Raw genomic sequence first — 24,027 nt, forward strand, 5'->3', positions numbered from 1 at the left:
AGGAATACGACTTGATTGTTGAGATCAAGAAGGTTGCTGCAGCCGCACCATCTAGGCGAACAGACGCTGACCCCTAACCGCTGGATACCAGGCAGACGTTAGTGGATTTCAGTTGATAGTTTTGGTCCACCCCGGGTATTTTATTTCCCCGGTACCCTTCATATCTGGAGAGCATTCCCCTATCCGCCACCTGGGGAGGCGCCCGATGGGAGACTATCAACTCTCAGCACCTAATTATTTTATAGGTAATTAACACTTTCCTGTATGGTATTGCTTATTCAGCTGTTTTGTCATCAAGGAGGCTTATTTCAGTCAAAACACTTATTGTAACATAAAGTTCAGACCAGAACTAATTTTTCTGCACTATTCAATTAATTTGAGGTGTAAAATTCTAATTGTGAATTATCAAAATTATGTATTTAACAATGTGAAACTTTATTAGCCATTTTTGCAAAACTATTTAAGCCCTGGACCTGAAGCCATTTCAAGTCAATCTGTTCCAAGATTTCAAATGTGAAACCTGTGTCAGTCAAAACAGTCGTAATTTACTTGTGCAGTAATGTGTTTAACTTTATATAAAACCTGACTGTGAATTAGAACTGTTAATATCATATGTGGATTAACTTGAATATGAAAGATAATCAGCACCTAGATTCCGTAACCTTGCCACCGAAGGTGCAACTTGATTTTAACTTCTAAGAAAAGTCTTACGGTGAAAGGGTGGCAACTTTATATACTAAAATGATCATTTAAGTAAAAGCCCATGAAATGCAATCTTATGTAAAATTCTTCAAGGTTGGCCAAACAATAGTTAAGATGCTCTACAGTACACAGATACCCCCTCTCAAGATCATAGGCAATAATATCAGTTTCCAAAGAGCAAAACATATTTCAGGTATTAGGCCATTACACTCCAAGCAATAAATTCGTTAACGTACCAAATCTGACAAATATGACAGAGGCAGCTACTAATGTACGGTAGATTGATAGGGAGATTACCGAACAACCCGAACCGCAGGTTGCTCTAACCCGCACCCTACTCCACAAGGGAAAAACAGACCACCCAATTTATAAACAACTACCTTCCCACGGGTGGGCAAACAGAGAAGAATGGTGGGATGACCCCAAAGCAAAACGGCTGGTGACCTCACCAAGAAAACAAGTAGAATTTAACAAGAGTAAATCAAGCAAGATATCACCAATCTCTTAACTTCTAATAAACTGCGATTGCTTGAGAAGACCTGGCACAGCACCCCCAAATCACTCTCCTGAACCGTCCGCTGCCAGCCACTTCAACAGACGCAGGAAGGCACACCGATCTCCCGTGTCACGGCGTCGCAGCTCGCACCGGCCAGATTGATGTTGTGGGTTGACTCCTGTTGCTCTCGTGTCGACCGCGAAGTCACTACCCCTCGCTATATGCCGTGGTCCACTGGACTCACATGGCGGCCTCACATGCGTCGACACTCAAGATGGACAAGTCATCTTGTGTCTCAGTGCACGACCGACCAACTGACTGATCCAACCACCAATGACCATTGGCTGAACAAACTCGAGCAGACTGGCAGCCTAACGCACAGACTCAGATGCAGGAACACACATACTAGCACTCCGAACGACAGACAGACACTAACTGCCTAACAAATGCAGACGAGAAACAGACTAGCAGGCTGGGGACAAGACTGACCCAGACTGACCAACCGGTGAGCTCATAGCGCCCCTTAAATGCACGTGAACAGTCAACCTTTCCCCTTTCCCACCAGAGGGAGACACCAAAGCTGCGACTGCCACAGCGGTGCCACTGCCAGAAACGGAGGGCGACTGCTTCACACTACGCGCTGCGGCGTGCTCTTCAAAACAGCAATTTTTACCACAGCTCAAACACAATTCCCAGAAGTGTTAAAAACTATCACACCTTCCATTCAATATACAAATCAAGTCCTCGTATATTTTTTCCAGATCAGCAACATTAGATGAGGACATTGAATTTTTTCATTGACATCCTCTACTGGGTTCATTGCATGGCAATAAAGACGTAAAAAGAAATAAGTCTTGAATTGTAACATTGACTCAAGGTAGCCTGCACATTTGTGCCTCTGTTTTGTCCTCCACAGAAAATGTTTCAAAACACACTAGAAGATCTTCAAAGTTTTTCAATATTCTCAAGATACTAGAAGCTTGCATAGTCCATAGAGTCGGGCAAAGGGGTCGAAGACCAGCTTGGTTGCTGGCGCTCTCACAGCGTATGCTTCTGAAAAGTTCCATCCTTTTGTTGGATTCCCTTACGGTGTTTATTGAGTCCTTAGCTAAAGCCATAATATCTCTCATAAACGTAAGATGGCAGAGACTGTCTACAATTGCCAAGTCTAAACTGTGAGCAGTGCTGTGCACATAACGTGCTTTTGCTTGTATATCCAAAACTAACTTTAGTAGTCCTTTGAAATTACCTCTCATATTCGAGGCACCATCATAGCACTGTCCTCTTAAGTTATCCATTGACAAATTAAGATGAGTAAGAACTTCTTTTAAAATACTAAACAGAGTTTGTGATTCAGTGTTGGGGGGTCTCGTTTAAGCCAATAAAGTCTTTGTTGATGATTATGGCATCATCGACAGTATGAATGCAAAATGACACTTATTCGTGAATCGAAGAATCACTTGTTTCATCAACCATAATAGAAAAATGTTCAGTCTTCTTGATTGAAACCAATACCTTTCTCAACACAGACTTTCCTAGTAGATCAATGATCTCGTTTTGAATATCATGGGACATCCACTTATACCCCGAACGCCCTAACCAATCTTTAAACTCAGGTGTGCCATTCTTTCGAAGTTCCAACAATTGAAAAAAATTTGAGTTTACATATTCGTGCCCTCTAATTGCTAGTCCTTGTCGACATAGAAGTTGCACGGTAGTAAAAATTGTCTCAATAGCTAAACAGCCTTTTTCATATCACTATCTAACTGTTTATTCAATTGGGAGGCCACACTTCGGTTGTTGTTGTTGTTGTTGTTGTTGTTGTTGTTGTGGTGGTGGTGGTCTTCAGTCCTGAGACTGGTTTGATGCAGCTCTCCATGCTACTCTATCCTGTGAAAGCTTCTTCATCTCCCAGTACCTACTGCAGCCTACATCCTTCTAAATCTGCTTAGTGTATTCATCTCTTGGTCTCCTTCTATGATTTTTACCCTCCACGCTGCCCTCCAATACTAAATTGGTGATCCCTTGATGTCTCAGAATATGTCCTACCAACCGATCCCTTCTTCCAGTCAAGTTGTGCTACAAGCTCCTCTTCTCCCCAATTCTATTCAATATCTCCTCATTAGTTATGTGATCTACCCATCTAATCTTCAGCATTCTTCTGTAGCACCACATTTCGAAAGCTTCTATTCTCTTCTTGTCTAAGCTATTTATCGTCCACGTTTCACTTCCATACATGGCTACACTCCATACAAATACTTTCAGAAACGACTTCCTGACATTTAAATCTATACTCGATGTTAACAAATTTTTCTTCTTCAGAAACGCTCTCCTTGCCATTGCCAGTCTACATTTTATATCCTCTCTACTTCGACCATCATCAGTTATTTTGCTCCCCAAATAGCAAAACTCCTTTACTACTTTAAATGTCTCATTTCCTAATCTAACTCCCTCAGCATCACCCGACTTCATTCGACTACATTCCATTATCCTTGTTTTGCTTTTGTTGATGTTCATTTTATACCCTACTTTCAGGACACTGTCCATTCCGTTCAACTGCTCTTCCAAGTCCTTTGAACCGATGACCGTAGCAGTCTGGTCCCTTTAACCCCACACACCAACCAACCAAGTCCTTTGAGGGGCTCGGGCCACCACAGGCCCTATGGAGTCTGTACCTGTGGTTGCAAAAGCAGTTCCGTTAATGGTCATCTTGTAGTTACCTTACAATCTCGTGACTGAATAGGGTTTGTTTCTGCTCTTCCTTTCAAATCGTTCATATAATTCTTTCTAGTCTGGCAGGATGAAGTGTTGTTTACGTACATTCATATAATTGCGGTCTCCTTTGCCCTTATTACTACCGGAAATATCCAGAATGAAATTTCATTCTGCAGCAGAGGTGAGCTGATTTGAAACCTCCTGCTATATTAAAACAGTGTGTTGGTCTGAGCTTCAAACCAGGGACTTTTTCCTTTCATGGGCAAGTGCCCTTTGCAACTGAGCTATCCAAGTGTGACACAACTGGTTCTCACAGCTCCACTTCCGCCAATGTTCCAGATTTCATAGAATTTCTCCTGCATACCGTGCAAGATTAGCACTCCTCGAGGTAAGATATGTTAATCTTTATTTGTCCATAATAACTTTACAGTCTTGGACGTTGTCAGTTTGTGTAAATCTACAAAAATATCTACCAATACATATAATGAATACAGACAACAAGTAGCACATTATATACTATTATATTAACATTTACCCCCATTAATATAATGAGGTATAAAAAATTAGAATCGTCAATAATGGTGTTCAGAAATCTTTGAGTGAATGTAAACGTTTTTCATTTAACAGCAGCTTCATTTTGCCTTAAAAAAGATTTCCCTGAATTTGCATTATATTATTTGGCAACCTGTTGTAGAATTGTCTTCCAGCTTCAAGTGGATTGAGATTTCTAGCTCTTGTGTTAGTCATCACATCTGGTTCATGTATTGCAATTATAAATGTGTCTATTAATTGCAGTCAGTTCATCATTATCTTGTACAAACTTAATAGAGACGGCTTAGCCATAACTGAGGGGATTGTTTCCAGAAAGAAAACCGATTGGAATTCCAATCTTGCACACAGTTTTAATGTGGCAGGAAGCTTCAACTGAAATATCATTTTTTTCCCCGATGCGTGATCACATTGATGGTAAGAGAAAGCCATTTCAGAATGAAATGAAAGCAAAATTATGGTAATACAAATATCTCTTCATGAAAAGATTGCTAGTGTTGTTTGACAAAATGAGCATTTGTAAATAATGTTTGTTTGACAAAGTTTTGAGGAATTCCTGAAATTAAAGTTGTGACTAAATTTTTATATGAAATTGTGGTTTGGGAACTATATGACAGTTTTGTATGTATGTTTTTTGTTATTTCCATGTTTTATTCAGTGAAACTTTATTTTACATTACAGGGAACAGATGAGAACCGAAATGCAAGATGTCCTCAGAAAACTTAACAGTAGTCCTGGCGGAACAGCCGTTCCTTTCATAGTGCATTTTCTGCAGTGCTCTTCATTTCAAGAGGACATTCCTCTCCAGAAGGCGACGAAGCTGTGCAGCAGCATTCCAGTGCTCCTGCTCGCAAGAAGTGAGGGCATGATTAAAGCCAGGTGTTGTGTTCCTGAGGTCAGTGTACTCTTTTTCACATTTGTGGCATCGGTGGAGATAATGGTGGAATATGGATGGCATACCTTAACAATTTATTATTCATCACATAGTTGATGAACAAAGTACTTTGAGATGTGTTACCTTGTTTTAAGCAGAATACATCTTTTAACATTATTGAGCTTTTGTCTGCTTGTCAGATATACAATGACGAGGCTAAACATTGTGACCACTCTCCATTGTACATTTGACTGCAGCCTCCTGACGAGCTAAGGAAAGGACAGGTTGACCCAAAAGTCCATTAACATTTGAAGAGGCACTAATTCACAGAATAATATAGGTAGAGAGATGAAAATTGACACATATGTCTGAAATGAGTTGAGGTTTTATTGGAACTGAAAACGAGTGCAAAAATTGGTCAACAGATGGCACTGAACAGCAACACATCAATGATGCCACACGAGAACCTTGTATTTTATGAGCTGTAGTGAGACAGAGTGGCAGATGCACCAGCAGTTACGGCATGTTGACTTTACCAGAAAATGCACTGTTAGTTAACCTTCGCTACCAGACCAGAGAATCCACTACAGGAATCTTACAGTCCTTTCACTGTAAGAAGGAGATTTGAGTTGGTAAAGGTCCTGTGACAAGAGCTACTATGAAGAAAATGATCACAAAATGGAAGCCAAGGGTTGTTTAGATGATCGGCCCCATAGTGGGCGAACAGACACAAGTTATATTGCTGCTCATTCAGTTCAGACCAAAATGTAGACATAAGCATGTTCATCTCTGTACGGTGAAGTCATCACTCGCGAAGTCACATGTCGCACTGGAATTCCTAGCACTACCGTTTGGAGAGCACTAAGGTATACCCTCCAACACTATCTGCACGAAATCCAGGGTCGTCATGAATTGTCAGCCATCAATGTGTGACGTGCAGAGCGTTTGCAGTTTGAGCACTTCAGAAAATGGGAGAAGATGACAATTGGTTGTCTAACATATTGTGGACCGACAAAGCCCATTTGACACTCTTGAGGTCTGTCAACACCACAAGTACAGAATATGGTCTGCTGGAAATCCCAGAACTGTTGTGGAAACACCATTATATGATGAGAAAGTTGCTGTGTGGTGTGTATGTATCACATCACTTGTGACTGGACCCTTTTGCTACAAATGTGAAAGATATCTTGTGCACATCATTTGGTGAGGATCATGTGCTGAGCTGCCACTTCCATTGTGCTTGGTCTCTGTTCCCCAGACCTCAGTCCATGTGATTGGTTGTGGGGTTACCTGAAGTCGTAAGTCTCCTACGGGGTTACCTGAAGTAGCAAGTCTACTATGATCGTTCGACCTGATTAGAGGTTCTAAAAGACAACATCCAATGGTAATTTCTCACCATACTTACTGATATGCTGTATAGTGCTGTTCGTCATTTTGTGCCCTGTTTTAGTTTCAGTAAAATGTCATGTCACTGTAAGCATGTGTGTCAATTTTTTACCCCTCTACCTACATTACTCTGTGAAGTACTGATTTTCTAAAGTTAATGGACTTCTGGTCACCTCATATATAAGCAGAGCAGAGGTGAATGAGGAGTCATTCTAACAACAACATGACATGCGAATTGAGCATCTCAGAAATGGCGTAGCTGGTTGGCTGATTGTGTGCCTCTGACATGAGCATTTATGGAAAGAGGTTGAAGAGTGTGAAACCACAAGTAGGCAAAAAGATGTTGGATGTCTTCACCTCGTCACAGAACATAAAAGTTTGAGTCTTGTCCACTGTGCTCTGCTGAGGACGGGCAGTAATCTGTAGCAAATCTAATGACAAAGCACAATGCTGGAGCAAGCACAAGGGATTTGGAGCACACCATTCATAAACAGGCTTGAATGTGAGAATTTGCAGCAGATGACCCCTGATTATTCCCCTTATTGACATAAAGACAATTTAAATTACAATTTCAGGGGGCTTGGGATCTTCAAAATTGAACTGATGGTTTATGGAAATGTGTTGACTTATTATGTCAGGTCCATGTGAAACATTCTCTGCTAGTCCCTTTTCCATTTTGCGTTAATTTGACTTGTTTTTATTTATTTATTTATTTTTTTAGTGTCAAACGAAACAAAATACATCAGTTGATCATGAGAGAAAATAACTGATGTCCAAACCCTAACCAACAATGCTCCTTCAGGAAACTGCCTGTAACATGTGTCAGAAGTATAACTGGAATGCATGGCTTTACTGAATAGCAGACCTACCTGTTGTTTCTGCATCCTAGAAGTCCAATCGTGCATCCTTGACCTGTTAAACTCATCTGATTTTACCTGCAGCCTGCGGTGCTCCCGCAACACGCAGTGAAGCTAAATGTTGCAAGTTGTGTTGGCAACACTGATCATGGATTACATCAGCATTTCTTCTTGCTTGTCTCCCCTCTCCACTACAGCCTAAAATATTCTGTTAATTCTGCCAACACCTGTGGTGCAAACCATTTTTTGAGCCTCATATAACTTGTTCAGTGACATCAAATATCAATAGGAAGAAAACGGGATGAAGTTAAGCAGAACATTGAGTAAGAACTTAGAATCGAACTAAGTGTTACTAGTAAGAAATGTAGAATTGGAGAACTCTTAGCATTGATGTTGTGAGTTTTCTACGAGGGCTACAAGTTTATGATGTAGAATCATGAAAAAAATAAAATCCGTTAATGTACTCGTAAAATCAAAGTTTCAGTTTATGTTGTCAAGGCTTGGTGTCATCCAGTTTTGTAGGTGTACATTAGTTACAGCAATTGCACAAAGTTACAAATGCTTTGATCAAAATTCGTAGAGTTCATGCAGCTGTAACTTTGTACTCTCGACATGACAGTACTGATACTCTAGAGAGAGAGTTATTTGTGCATGAATTTACACCATTAACATGCCACAACTCTACTGTGATTTGCAGCATATAGCATTTGCTACCTCCCACATTGGACTTTTAATGACGGGATAGTATAGGAATTGATGGCATTTAAGAATCCGATATTCTCCCAAAACAAAAATTATAAAATAATCTCCCTGTCACAGCCAAGTGGTCAACACCACGAATAAAATCACAACACTGAGGCAATAAACACTAGAATAGTCGAAGCATCCAACTTACCGACATGACTTGTAGTGATGGCATTACACCTGGCATAAGCTTCGTGCATTGTTGGATATCATCTGAGTCTACATAAGTTGTCACAAATCAAAAGGTACTTTGGCAACACAAAACAAATTCACAACATAACTTGCTGAGATATTGACGTAATATGTTCAAAAACAAAGCTTATTATGTCACAACTGTGTAGGTGTCTGACTGCTCCAACTCTCAGTTGCGTTCTTCCTTAACTGCTGCTTCTCCTGGGCTTCAGTGATGTCACACCGCCGACTTCAAGAATTGTTAATACAGGTAATATTCTAATAAATTGCATTGATTGCTCCATGGGAGACACACTTTGACCTGTATCTGGCAGAATTTCTCCAGTTTCCTAACGATAACAATTCATAACTGTGTCACGCACTGCTTTGCTTCTGTCGTTTTACACTCCCTCCACTTGAGCAAACAACATGTTTTTTCCTTAACGTACAGTTAGTATAACTCTACCAACTTTCGAAAATTCGTGACAGCGAGGACTGAGCACACGTCAAATGTAACTTGCATTTTTCTGGTCAACACTGCCCTGCTACTTGACAATGGTGGCCCACACTCACTGTGCCCTGTATGAGTTTTTATACCTGATTATTTTATTAATTTGTTGATGAGGAGGGAGAGAGCATGCATGGTGGACAGACATACCACTGCCACGTTTCAAATGGTCGTGTGCAGAACACCTACATAATGGCTTGTAGCAAGACCTGTCATCATCATGATGACATGATGGTGATGGTGATGTGTATGTGATAGTCTCCATGAGACATCAAAAGTGTTGGTGAGTTATCCTGACACGTATCTCTTGAACTGTTCTTTAGAACTTGTGGAGATTAGTTGAAAGTGCATCCAAGAGGTTGATTGAATGTGGGTCAAAGGTGAAGGTGTGTGTGTGTCACTCATTGGTGTCCCAAATGTGCTCAGTAGCACTGAACTAAAATGAGCAGCCTGTGTGAAAGGGGGCAGGGGGCACCACAAGAGCATTCTTGTATGTGTGGAGTGTTTTTTTTTTTTTTTTTTCAAACCATTCAGATTCAATTCAGGAGTGATGGGAGTGGTGCACTGTTTTACTTAAGTCATCCAACTAAAAAATATATGCATATGTTCAGAAATGAAGTTCTGTGCAGATGTATCAGGGACCAACTTTTTGTGTGTTTACACCTTGCTTGTGAGAATACCTCCATCACTTTGCAGAACAGTGCCTGTCAGTAAGCAAGATGCACCACCCTTTGTGGTTTTTCACATATTTGGCATGTACCAGTGTATCCTATCAGTCTATGTGACATTTTTGATAAGTCAAGTGTCAGATAGTGATGTTCTCAGCTGGGGCTTATCCCTTTGCCCTGTGCTGACATGTAGTGAGCAGAGGTACACGAGTGACACAGTCGCTTCCTCAGCAGATAGGGCGGAGGTGGCTTGAACTATTAATTGCTTGCCAGTTGTTTGTTAGAATATAGTTGGTATGTGATTTCCTGCACTGGCCACAGTCTTTCTGCAGTGGATAGCAGATTGCTTTCAGCTTGTTAGTATACATGGAAGTAATTGCCTGCAGTTGCATTTTGCCCAAACACAGTTATGGTACACCTTACAGCACATGTAAAACCCAGTGCTTGCAGAGTCTCAGACATGGAGTGTCCTGTTGCCACACTTCTACTTTAACAGCATGAGAGTTGCATCAGGTACATGTGACCAGAATTCTAATTGCTCACTTTGTATCTTCTATAGGTGATGTCCCCCTAACAGAAGACCACACACAGTTGAGTTTCTGTTTATGATTTGGCACTGGAATGAGAAATGTGTAGGTCTACTTTTCCTGTAATGAGTACATAAATTCTTTTCAAGGCTGCCATTAATTTATTCAAGTCTGCTGTCAGCCCCATTGGAGTCTGTCTTTTCCTTTCTACCAGAAACCAGGAAAAGCAGTACTACGATACAAGCCTATGCTGAGATAAGCCAATGAAACGTGGAGACACTTTCATGTCTTAGCTCGCAACTACAACACAGTATGCTGCCCAACAGCAGGTCTTAAGACATATTGCACGTGTGGCTACTTTTAATTCATTTACTCACGAGTATATATATTTATGGAAGTAGTTAATTAAGTAGTCCTAACAGCTGTTATATATGAGCTGCTTTCCAAAAGTTCCCAAAACTGGAATTTTGCATGCAAATGGTTATGGGCACATTGAAGTACTGCAGTGAGTCTCCCCATATATCGTTCTTGAATCCTTTTCGCCACTGACTGAAAGCCAGTCAGTTTGGTTAGTTGTTAGTGAGTATATTTCCATTCGTGTCTTTCCGTGAGTTTGTGGGCTTTCAGTGACTGACCTGAAATAGCAGTGTGTCTTCACAAAGTTTTGTTGTAAGCCGGCCGCGGTGGTCTAGCGGTTCTAGGCGCTCAGTCCGGAGCCGCGCGACTGCTACGGTCGCAGGTTCGAATCCTGCCTCGGGCATGGATGTGTGTGATGTCCTTAGGTTAGTTAGGTTTAAGTAGTTCTAAGTTCTAGGGGACTTATGACCTCAGCAGTTGAGTCCCATAGTGCTCAGAGCCATTTGAACCATTTTTTTTTGTTGTAAACTTGAGAAAAGCACCAAATGCTGCAGCAAGCGTTTGAAGACCTAGCTGTAGGCCAGACACAAACATGACTAGTATAAGCATTTCAGAAATGGACAATCATCAACTGATGATGATGGTGAGGACAGCAACCGCTCTGGTTGACCGTGAACTGGCATCACATGACAAAGTGTCCAGAAACTGAGGGATCAAATTCTGGAAGACTGTATTTTCCAGCTGTTAGACATAATAAATGATTAAAACTGAATGTGTTTAATAAAAATTAATGTTGCCACTGGAGTTCCCATACTAACAACATACTTCTCTATTGTCAACTCCCATATTAGACATGGCCAATATTATGCATCTATTTTATTGATAATTGCAATCTCCAAAACAGTTCATAGGACAATTAAAGCAATTACCAAACCTATAATTTATGTTGACTTTAAATACCTATTTGCAACAGTTATTTAAAAAGTCTCTGGTTTAAGTAACTGCCTTTCAATTGAAGAAAGTGGGAAACTAATGTGATTGAAACATTTCAATGACATTCAGTAGATGGTACTATTAGATGGTCCTATTAAAGGACAGTACTGACACTGCAGTGTAAGCAGCTTGCACCAATTCAGCATTATGGAGTAAAATTCACAGGATGCAAGGAATTTTACTGCATTTGAAGCTTTGGTAGGCTAACTACACTTTGCAGTGTTCTTTCCTAGATCTGCCCATATGTGTAGTTCACTTGAGCTGCCCCAACTAGTTTCTTCACGGCTGTTGTTCAGTGAACGCAAGACATTTCAGTGAAATAAAGAAGAAAAATGAGTAGTTCTGCAATACAGTTTCTCTGAAAGGAAATGCCTCCAATCTTTGAAAGAGACACTCCACATTGCCTTGCCATATTATGTGCTTCAGGGATGAGTCGTGACTGATGTGTGTTGTACCATGATATAAAGGGATTCTTAGACCTGCAGTCATTTGCAACTTACATAATTAAAGTAACAAGGCTGTGTTATTTGAGGGTGTGACATGCCTTTATATATGAGTATATAGCACATCATTTATTTTATGTGATTGGATAGATAATAAAATCTACACACGAAGTGGCGGCAGGAGAAAACACACACAAAGAGGTTTAACTTACGCAAGCTTTCGGAGCCAGTGGCTCCTCCATCCGGCAGAAGAGTTGAAGGGAAAGGAAGAGGGGTGAAGGAAAAGGACTGGAGAGTTTTAGGCACAGGGGCACAGTTTGCAAAAGTCACCCTGAACCCCATGTCAGGGGAGACTTACTGTATGGGATGAGAAGGGAAGACTGATTTTTGGGGGACTGCTCGGGACAAGATTTGAAAACATGTGAGCTCAAAGGTGGAAGACAGGGTAATATGCAAGACAGAGATTACTGTTAAAAAAATTGTGTACTAGTTAATAAGAGTGAAAAGCTAAGCATGTTGTACGTAACAGAGGTGAGAGGGGGGACAGTGAAAAATAGGTAGGTCAGAAAGTGAAATATGTAGAAAACTAAAATGGAGTGAAGGAAGGAGCAGCTACTGTGAAGAAATACCGAGACGGAAGGATTTAATGTAAATGAAGGCCAGGTGGCTGGTGAGAACCAAGGACATGTTGTAGCGTTTGTTCCCGCCTGCAGAGTACAGAAAAACTGGTGTCTGGGGGAAGAATCCAGATAGTGTGTGTGGTGAAGGAGGGACTGAGGTTACGACTGTCATGCTGCAGAGCATGCTCTGTGACAGGATATTGTGTGTTGCTAGTGTACAGGCTCTGAGCCATTTATCCTAACTGATAACTGTGTGATAATCATGCCGATGTAAAAGGCCAAACAGTTTTTACATAACAGCTGGTTTATGATGTGTCATTTCACAGGTGGCTCTTCCTTTGATAATATATTTTTGTCAGTTATAGGGCTGTTATAGGTGATGTTAGGAGGGTTCATAAGGCAAGTCTTGCAGCAGGGGTGGTCACAGGAGTAGAAGCCATAGGATAAGGAGATGGGCTCAGAAGGAGTGTAGGATCTGACAATGATATTGCAGAGATTAGGAGGGCAACTGATAGCTATTCTAGGTGTGGTCAGCAAAACCTCAAGACAGAATGTATCTCATTTCAGAGTATGATTTTAGGAAGGCATGGCCATGTCAAAATAGCTGATTAATACATTCAAGACCCGGATAATAGTAAGTGACAAGTGGTGTGCTCTGAAGTTGGTTTTTGGAGGGATCAGCAGTATCAGGATTGGTTGTAATGACCCAGAAATCTGCTTTTGTACTAGGCTGGTGGGGTAACTACATACAGTGAAAGCTGAGGTGAGAAGATTAGATTAAATTAGATTAGTACCTGTTCCATAGATCATGAATACGACACTTCGTAATGATGTGGAACGTGTCAGGTTAATAAAAGGTGTCCATACAAAATAATACATTACACAAAATATTACATAACACTTAATATTTTTTTGTGGGGGTTGAGGAAATTACCCACTTATTATATCCAAAAATTCATCTAATGAGTAGAAGGACTTGCCATTAAGAAATTCTTTTAATTTCCTTTTAAATGCCATATGGCTATCTGTCAGACTTTTGATGCTGTTAGGTAAGTGACCAAACACTTTTGTGGCAGCATAATTTACACCCTTCTGAGCCAAAGTTAGATTCAACCTTTAGTAGTGAAGATCATCCTTTCTCCTAGTGTTGTAGCCATGTACACTGCTATTACTTTTGAGTTCGTTCAGATTGTTAATAACAAATTTCATAAGTGAATATATATATTGTGAGGCTACAGTGAAGATCTCTAGCTCTTTAAATAAGTGTCTGCAGGATGATCTTGGATGAGCTCCAGCAATTATTCTGATTACATGCTTTTGTGCAATGAACATTCTTTTACTCAATGATGAGTTACTCCAGAATATGATGCCATAGGAAAGCAGAGAATGAAAATAGTCATGGTAAGCTAATTTACTTAGACATATATTGCCAAAATTTGCAATGACCCTAATAGCATAAGTAGCTGAACTCAAACATTTCAGCAGATCCTCAGTGTGTTTTTTCCAGTTCAACCCCTCATCAATGCATACACCTAGAAATTTTGAATATTCTACCTTAGCTAGCGATTTCTGATCGAAGTCTATATTTATCAATGGTTATATTCCATTTACTGTGTGGAACTGTATATATTGTGTTTTTTCAATGTTTAATGAGAGCCCATTTGCAGAGAACCACTTAATGATTTTCTGAAAAACATCGTTTACAATTTCACCATTTAATTCTTGTCTGTTGGGTGTGATAGCTATACTTGTACCATCGGCAAAAAGTACCAGCTTTGCATCTTTGTGAATATAGAATGGCAAGTCATTAATATACATTAAGAACAGCAGAGGACCCAAGACCGAACCTTGCGGCACCCCATTCTTGATTGTTCCCCAGTTTGAGAAATCACCAGTTTTTTGCATATTATGTGAACTGCTTATTTCAAGTTTCTGCACTCTTCCAGTTAGGTATGATTTAAACCATTGGAGCACTGTCCCATTCATACCACAGTACTGGAGCTTATCTAGAAGTATTCTATGATTTACACTATCAAAAGCCTTTGATAGATCACAAAAAATCCCAACGGGTGACTTCCGGTTACTTAGGGCATTTAATATTTCATTAGTGAAAATATATATAGCATTTTCCGTTGAAAAACCCTTTTGGAAACCAAACTGACATTTTGTTAAAACTTTATTTTTACGAAGGTGTGAAGCTACTCTACAATACCTTACTTTTTCAAAAATTTTGGATAAGGCAGTTAGAAGAGAGATTGGGCGGTAGTTGTTGACATCAGACATATCCCCTTTTTTATGCAGTGGTTTAACAGTGACATACTTCAGTCTATCTGGGAACATACCCTGCTTCAGAGAGCTATTACATATGTGGCTAAGAATCCCACTTATTTCTTGGGAACAAGCTTTTATTATCCTGCTGGAAATGCTATCAATTCCATGTGAGCTTTAATTCTTGAGAGAGTTTATTATCTTCTTAATTTCAGCAGGAGAGGTGGGTGGAATTTCAATTGTATCAAATGGTGTGGGTAAGGCCTCTTCCATTACCTGCCTTGCTTCTTCTAATGAACATTTAGATCCTATTTTCTCTATAACATTTGAAAAATGATTATTCAAAATGTTTTCGACTTCCGGCTTGTTGTTTATCAAGTTTCCATTCGCTTTGATGGTGATGCCATCATCCTGTACTCTTGGTTGCCCTGTCTCCCTTGTAATAATATTCCAAATTATGGTGTATTGTTGTAAATAATCTGCATCCGAACATATATGTTTGCCCTTGAATGCCAAGCCTGTATGGGAGGGAATGTTTGACATGGAAAGGGCAGCATCTGTCAAAATGTAAGTACTGTTGTTCATTAGTGGGTTTATTGTGGACTAGTATGGCAGTGTACAAAGTTCTTGAGCACCATCCTCCCTACCTTAATCTTGCTCTTGTGCCTACATTGCATCCATGTATGAAGACTTAACTGAAAGGACAATAATTTTTTATGAAGCCTCTTGCAGGTATTCAAATCATTATACAATGATGTTATTTATGTGATAGGATTTATTGCATCATTGACACTCAAACTTCCCAGACATTTGTAGCATTCAAATAATAGCAATTCTCAACTATAGCAATAGAACCGTAAGTTAATAATAATGACGACGACGACGACGATGACGACCCTTAATACTCTTATAAGACATTCACTGTAGAGACTTCTATGAAAGTTTGTATTTCAAAATCATTATTGGTCTTTCTTTTTCTTCCTCAGGGTGTGGCAAGTGAAAAATTCAATGCTCAGCTGTGGATGCAACCCGTTATGGCTACTTTGAAAGGTCAAGGCTTTGTGCCCCGTGGACAAAATCCAAGTAATGTATACAATATGAAAGGAAAAAATATTCCTCTCAACAAACAGGATGCTGCAATCAATATAGCTATGCAGGTGGCAACTGAATTTGCAGAAAATGCCCTCAGCAGTGTAAGCTATCGTAAAAGAATGTGATACAAGATACAGCCACTGACCACTGAAGAACATCTTATATAAGTGTCATGTACATTCTTATTTATTTATTTGTATGTTTGTTGCAGACTAAATAAAACTTACTGTATATTTTGACTACAGTTGTTATTTCACAGTAAAAATCATATTTTAGACTGTTTTCAATACTAATGAGTGTGGTTACTACACAGTTACACTGACCCATATGGAACAGATAAAGGAAAGAAAGAGCTGTCTTAAACCTTATTATTTATTGGCAGGCAGATGAAGAAGACTGCATCATCCACACGTTGATAGCACCACAAAGGAGGAACAATTGAATGTATCATGGAAAGAATAGATTTGTTACTCATCACATACAGGTGATTGAGGAAAGCAGTTTGTTGGGTTGAGAAGAGGAAAGCAGTTAGTTGGGTTGAGAAGGATCAGGTGAAGCAAATGCAAGAGACGGTGTTCAGGTTCTGGAGGAATGTGGATAGGGTATCCACAGATCACAAAGACATTATCAGTGAATCTGAACCAGGTGTGGGATTTGGGATTCTGGGTGGTTAGGAAGGATTCCTCTAAATCAGTGGTTCCCAACAGTAGTCCACCCGTTACCCACATATGTTGTGCTTTGTCCTGTACATCACTGATGATAAAAGTGAGACATATAGGTAATAAATGCTAAATATCTCACAAAAATGTTTTTTCCAAGTTGTAGATAGTACCTGCAGTAGTTCAAAAATTTATTCATTACTCGCTTTGAAACAGATAAATGAATTAATTGACAGCATGACACAGCAGTTCCTACATAAGGGCTACTATAGTGTTTTACCCAGTTTAATTATTATTATTATTATGATTATTATTATTATTATTATTATTAGTATGGTTGGACACATATCATTAACAGCCTTAAGTTGTCAAACTTCTGCCATTTCACAAGAAAGGAATGGAGCAATGAAGTACCGGGTAGTTGTAATTAAACTTTCCCTATTTAACACATTACAACATGGAAACTAATTACTGTATGAGTACCAAACTTGGCAGCATTAATGTCAAGGACATGGGGAAGAGAAATAATGCAGAATCAATTAAATTGAAACCCTTTTAATGTGCTGCTATGGTGCATCATACCATTACATACCAGTACCACTACTGCTGCAGAAGGGGCTCAATATGGTGCCCATTGGTGTCCAGAAGAGTCTGAAAGCACAGGATTGCATCCTACACAGCAGAACAAAGCATGTCCATAGGTATGTTGGCTACCTCTCTTTATATGCTGTGCTTCAGATCAGCAAATGTGTGAATGTTCCCCTGGTAAACCCTGTCCTTCAGGTAGCCCCACAATCAGCAATCACAGGGTGTGAGAAGGTGATCATGACAGCCAAGCATTTGGAAACAATAGGCGGATAATTCGATCGTTCCCAAATGTGTTTCAGAGAAGCAGGTGAACTTCACGAAAGACGTGCAATGGGGTCCCAACTTGTATGAAAACTGTTGAGTTCAGTGCGTCTCTCTCCTGTAAGGTGGGTATGACATGCTGGCAAAGCATATCGCAGTAATGCTGGCCAGTCACACTGTACGTCATTAGTCTTCGAGTGCCAAACTGTTCAGAAAAGAATGGGCCAATGATGAACGTAGCTGTGAAGTCACAGCCTATGGTGATACGTTCACCATACAGAGGAACTTCATGTGCAGTGACTGGAGGTGAAGATCCCCACACTCGACAATTGTGTGTGTTCATCTCATCCATCAGTGAAAAATGAGCTTCATCTGTCCGTAGGATGGTCCAGGGCTAGCCCTCATCAACTTCAATCCTTGCAAGAAAGTGAAGAGCAAAGTCAACACATCATTGTGCATCATATGGTGCAAGCTGCTGTATGATATGGATCTTGTACAGATACCATTTGAGAATGGCTCGATGTACCTTCCGTGCAGTGGGCCACGGAATGTTCAACTGTCATGATACAGCATGCGTACTGCTTGACGATCGGGAATTGTGTGCAGCGTTGTCTGCCATAGCAACAGCGATTTCATCAAACACCTGTGGGAAACTGGTTGTCGGCCTCTTCCAAGAGTGATACCCAGTTGTCCAGTTGATTTGAACAGCCGGTGGAGAAAGAGGACACTTCCAAAATCCTTTCGGCCAGCAATATTCTGGAAGCCCAGCAGCAGCATTTCTGTTGTTTTGATAACAGAGCTTCACCAATAATGCCCTGCTCCTTTTGTCCAAGCTCATGCTGACACAACTGCACGGTGACTGCTCAGGTGTGTGAGACTATGAATCACGATGATTGATCATGGCACCTGGTAGCCATAGTTCGAACAATACAGTGGCATTGTGATGCATGGAAATCATATTCTGGATATTAATGCTACCAAGTTTGGTACTGATACGGTAATTAGTTTCCGTGTTATAACGTGTTAAATAGGGAAAATTTAATCATAACCATCCAGTAGAGTGCACACATTTGAACTTGTTTGATTTTAAATGGGGTTGCAGTGTGCATGTCCAGCAAGTGCAGCAATGAAGACAGTAATGCAGAGGAAGCATGTTTTGTAACAAGTGTGTAACCTCACTCTGGATAGTTAGCTTTCTTTTCCGGGACGAGGTTGTGGGTAGCACTTGCAATGCACCACGAATTCTTTCGTCTCTCTCTCACACACACACGCCACACAAATGAAACATCATTCATCTTTCACTATTTTAAAAATAAAAGTGTTCCAAGAAACATCTTTCATTCTAGTTCATTTAGGGGCTAAAGTTAGTGATAATGTGTAGCAGGTGGCAGGCAACAGATGGCGGGGGGGGGGGGGGGGGGGGCAGGGGTACTAGTTAATGTCTGATTGCACTCAGGGGTAATGGTCTAAGAAAGGTTGGGAACCACTGCTCTAGATGGTCCATAAATAGGTTGGCATAGGATTGTGCCCTGCGGGTACCCACTGCTGTACCACAGATTTGTTAGTAAGTGATGCCTTCAAAGATGAAGCAATTGTGGGTGAGGACGTATGTGGTCATGGTTGTAGGTATGGAATCAGTCATGCTTTGGGAAAGGTAGTGTTCAATAGCAGTAATGCCATGGTCAATGGAAATTGTAGTGCAGAGGGAACTGGCATCAACAGTGATGAACAGGGTGTCATGTGATAAAGGAAGAGGAGATGTAGAGAGTTGGTGGAGGAATGGTTGGTGTCTTTGATATAGGAGGGTAGGGTATGGGTAATAGGTTGAAGGTGATCATCCATGACACCAGAGAGTCTCGAGGCACGGTAACTGACCATAATGGGGCGTCCTGGATGGTTGGGTTTATAGTCTTTAGAAAGTGTGTAGAAGGTAGGAGTGTGGGACGTGGTAGGGGTGAGGAGAAAGCATGACTCACAGAAGAGGCTCTGAAATGGGCCTAAAGATTTAAGGAGGGACTGTAGATCAAGCTGTATCTCTGGAATGGAGTCACTGTGGCATGGTTTGGAGGTGGACAGATCTGACAGCTGGCGGAGTCCTTCTGCCAGATAATCCCTGTGGTTCAAAACCTTTGTGGGCAGGTAGAATTATAAGGTTGGGATCAGTTTTTAGGCCATGGATTGTGGTTCTTTCTTCAGATGCAAGGCTGTCTCCCATGCTGAGTAATTTGGGAAATTACGGTGACGCAAGGTTTCAGGTAACTGGTTTGGGGGCAGTGGGGATGGATCACTGTGGATGGTGGAGTGAACTGAGTCAGTCAGGATTGAACAATGGCTTTTGGTTGACTTTGATTTATAGAGTTGTGTCAAAAAAGTGTTTCCGCTGTATGGACCTGCCGAGGGAGAGAAAGTCATTGACAAGGATGGGGCACTCCCAAATTCAATCATGCTGTACTTGCTAAAGATCTTCTTGCTTTCACACTTTTCTGCCACCAACCCTACGAATCAGACTCAATCCAAAGCCAATGTTGAACCCTGAGTGACTCAGATCACACCACCATCCACAGTGATCCACCCCCTTCACCCCCAGATCACCCTTTATTAACCTTTCAGCATTTCTTAACCTGAAACCATGCCTCACCTTCATTCTCCAAACCCCTCAACATGGAAACTAACTTCACATCTTAACAAAGAACTACAATCTGCCGCCTAACAACTGATCCCGACCTTACAATCGTACTTGCCAACAAAGGCTCGACCACTATAGTTTTGAACTGCAGGGATTACCTTGCGTAAGTACTCTGCCAGCTGTCAGAACTGTCCACCTACAAACCCTGCCACAGTTGACCCCATTACAGAAACACAACATGTTCTACAGTCACTCCTCAAATCTTTAGGACCGTCCTACATCCTCTCACCTGAGTCTCTCTCTCTCTCTCTCTCTCTCTCTCTCTCTCTCTCTCTCTCTCTCTCTCTAACCCCTATCACTCTCCATACTCCCACCTTCTATACGATTCCTAAATCCACAGACCCAACCACCCAGGATGCCTCATTATGACTGTTACAGTGCCCCCATTGAGAGAATCTCTGCTCTCATAGACCAACACCTTCAGCCTACTACCCATAATCTACCGTCCTACATCAAACACTTCGACTATTTCCTTCACTGACTCTCCACAGTTCCTGTTTCTTTACTACAAAGTACGCTGCTCGTTACTGTTGTGCCAGCTCCCTCTATACTAACATCCCTCATGCTCATGGCCTTGTCATTATTGAACACTACCTTTCTCAATGAGTTGAAATGTGGCAATGTGATGTGCACAACTGACCATGCTTCAGATAAGCAATAGCTCTAAGAACTTCATATGATACGTAAGAATATGAGGTGGCGTCAGAAAGAAACCCGGTTGTTGTATGAGCAATAAAACTAAAGTTCTAGCCTTTTTAATTAAGCAAGAACCGATTAGTATGTTGTGGGATGGCAGACAGATGAACGGCCAGAGTGGAGGTAGCATGCCAAAGGGTTACGATAAGAGCCAAGTCAGGGTCGGTAGACCAGCACAGTGACTTGCAAGAATGTGAAGGCAGAAGGACACAGAAAAGCCAGGGGCAGCTTAGAAATACGACACAGCATCCACAGGCGGACACCCCTTGTGGGCAGAGAAGGTGCACTGGTCCTACCAGAGGCTGCTGAAGAGTAAAAAAGTAGTTTGTTTGAAAAAAATTTAAAGTAGACCAGAGGGGCAGAGTAAAATTTGCAGAAGAGTGTAAATCAAAAGTGTAATTGCGCAGAAAGCAACAGGGAAAGTATAAGGTAAAATTTTTCTGTTTTAAGGGCAGAGACGGTGGCTGACGTCACAAGCGGTTTAGTAGGGGAGGAGGAGCACACATCGTGCCGTTGTTGAGAACTAGCAGTTAGACCGGGGAGCAGTACAGATGGCCGGCAGTTTCGCTCCCACAAGATTACCAACTAAGCTTTGCTTTTAGGCTAAATCTGCATAAGACCGTGACAAAGTAATGTTTGCGTAGGTGGTGAAGTTATTTTGACTGTGAATGAATGTTTATCTTAATATGTGACAATTACTGAGTTATAGAAACAAATAGTTAATTGAGCAAAGCTTAGTACACACGACAACATGACAGTCATCGAACACGGTGAGTCAGCTGCTGTGCTCGGTCCTGCTGTTGCAAATTCTGTTTTTGCTAACTGCCAATGATCTTTGTGACCAATTGGTTATGATCTTGCTTATTTTTATGTGGGGTATCAAGTATAAGAAAGGACTGAATTCCGTGGCATCCGTTAATACAAGATCCTGGCCTTGTGCACTGGACTGAACAAGAGCGAATTTCATATGTAGTGGGTCACTTAAGGGGTGATGCCTTTCAGTGGACTCAGGAGGTGGCTACTGGGTGCAAAGAGTTCACAGACTGAGAAAAGGTTTTTAGAATAATACTTGTATCTGTAGTAATGAACAGTCCCTTTTTCCAGATATATCAAGGATCTGATGCCTTCACAGACTGTATTAACCTCCAATCCTTGTACAGAAACATGTCTCGTATGCCTTGTCTCACTATTCAGCTGCCTCCTCCAACATTCCCACCATCCGGCCACAAACGAGGGTGACTCAGTTAGTCCAGTCGTGGGTGGTACTGAATCACAATCTCCACCAGGGTTTTGATCACCTCTCATAGAAACCTTAAGTGAGAAACATCCTATCCACTATCCCTTACGACTTCTGTGCTGTATTCTACATGGGCGTAACAACCAACAAATTGGCTGTTCCCATGAATAGGCACAACAAACTGTGACCAGGAGACAGTTGCACCACCCAGTTGGTGAATATGCTGCCCAACACAATGTACTTTACTTCAACGACGGCTTCAAAGTCTGTTCCATCAGGATCCTTCCAGCTTTTCTGAATTGCACAGATGAGAACGCTCCCTGCAAGGTATCGTGTGTTCTCATAACCTCTGGCTTCAGCCTTCACTAGAACCACCTGACTTCACCTAACAGACCTATCCTGTACTCACCGCATTTCTGCAAGCTCACACAAGTAGCACACTTACCCTGCTATCCTTCCCCCTCCCTGTCCCAGCCTCCTCCTTACCCCCATCACTCTGATTGCTTCTCCTATCAGGCACAGTTGCTCACAGTCCAGAGATAGTGGTCATGTGTGGGAGTTCTGCTTGTGTGAGTATGAGTATGTTTTCTGCATTAGAAGAAGGCCATTGGCTGAAAGCTCACACATATAGGAATCTTTTTGTCGTGCCTGTCTACAACTCAACATTTCGTCTCTATGGTGAGTAGCAGTCTTATCTTTTTCATAATATTGTCTTTATTCCATCCTGGATTTTCATTGTTTGAACAACTGAAAATCATACTGTCTGCACAAACCTTGCTAAGTTGTGGTGCCTTGTCCGCTTCAACATTACAGATAACTGTGCCATAGGTGCAACCACAATTGAGGAGTACCTGTGGTGGCCCAAACAAACATGTGGGTCCTGAAGGGGGCCAGCAGCTTTTCCAGTAGTTGCAGGATATTTGGATGATTGTCTGACCTGGCCTTGTAGTATCAACCAATATGGTCTTTCTGTGCCAGTACTGAGAATAGTTGAAAACAAGGGAAACTACAGCTATTACTTTTTGCGAGGGTATACAGCTCTACTGTATGGCTAATTGATGATGGCTTCCTTTTGGAGAAAACATTTTAGAGGTAAAGTAGTCTTTCATTCAGATCTCCAGGTGGGAATTACCCACAAGGAAGACATCATCAGGGAAAAAGAAGGTGGCATTCTACAGACTGGAGTGTGGAATGTTAGATCCCTTAATTGGGTAGGTAAGTTAGAAAATTTAAAAAGGGAAATGGATAGGATGAAGTAGATAAAGTAGAAACCAGTGAAGTTTGTTGGCAGGATATGCAGGACTTCTGGTTAGATGAGTACAGTGTTATAAATACAAAATCAAATGCAACTAATGCACGAGTATGTCTAATCGTGAATAATAGACTAGGAATGCAGGGAAGCTACTACGGACAGCATAGTAAACATATTGTCATAGCCAAGATAGTCATGAAACCAGCACTCACCACAGTAGTGCAAGTATAAATTTATATGCCAGCTAGCTTTACAAATGAAGAACAAATCGAAAGAATGTATGATGAGATAAAACGAATTATTCATATAGTTATGGAAGAGAAAAATTTAATTATGATGGGGAACTGGAATTCGGTAGTAGGAAAAGGAAGAGGAGGAAAAATAGTAGGAGAATGTGTACTGAGGTAGGAATGAAACAAGCAGCCACCTGATAGAATTTTGCCTAGAACATACAGTCATCATTGCTAACACTTGGTCTAAGAATTATGAAAGAAGGTTGTATACATGGAAGAGACCTAGAGACACAGGAAGGTTTGAGACTGATTACGTAATGGTAAGACAAAGATTTCAGAACCAGATTTTATACTGTAAGACACTTCCAGGGTGAGATGTGGACTCTGATCATAATTTATTGAGTATGAACCGTAGATTAAAACTGAAGAAATTGCAAGAAGGTAG

General features: G+C 41.0%; 1 protein-coding gene across 3 annotated transcripts in view; it reads left to right on the forward strand.

The window, feature by feature from the left end:
- LOC126203261 (alanine--tRNA ligase, mitochondrial) overlaps nucleotides 1–16,209 on the forward strand; it is a 101,919-nt gene extending 85,710 nt beyond the window's left edge. For 2 of the 3 annotated variants that reach the window (XM_049937515.1, XM_049937516.1), the window contains 2 exons: nucleotides 5,144–5,357; nucleotides 15,865–16,209. In XM_049937515.1, coding sequence (XP_049793472.1) covers nucleotides 5,144–5,357; nucleotides 15,865–16,095 — 445 coding nt within the window. In that variant the 3' untranslated portion in view covers nucleotides 16,096–16,209. Of the gene's footprint in view, nucleotides 1–5,143; nucleotides 5,358–15,864 lie in introns of those variants that run through there. The other variant, XM_049937517.1, reaches the window with a different exon arrangement.
- Nucleotides 16,210–24,027: the final 7,818 nt, after the last annotated feature.

This window comes from Schistocerca nitens, chromosome 9, assembly GCF_023898315.1.
Source record: "Schistocerca nitens isolate TAMUIC-IGC-003100 chromosome 9, iqSchNite1.1, whole genome shotgun sequence".
In the NCBI taxonomy this organism is placed as follows: Eukaryota; Metazoa; Arthropoda; class Insecta; order Orthoptera; family Acrididae; genus Schistocerca; species Schistocerca nitens.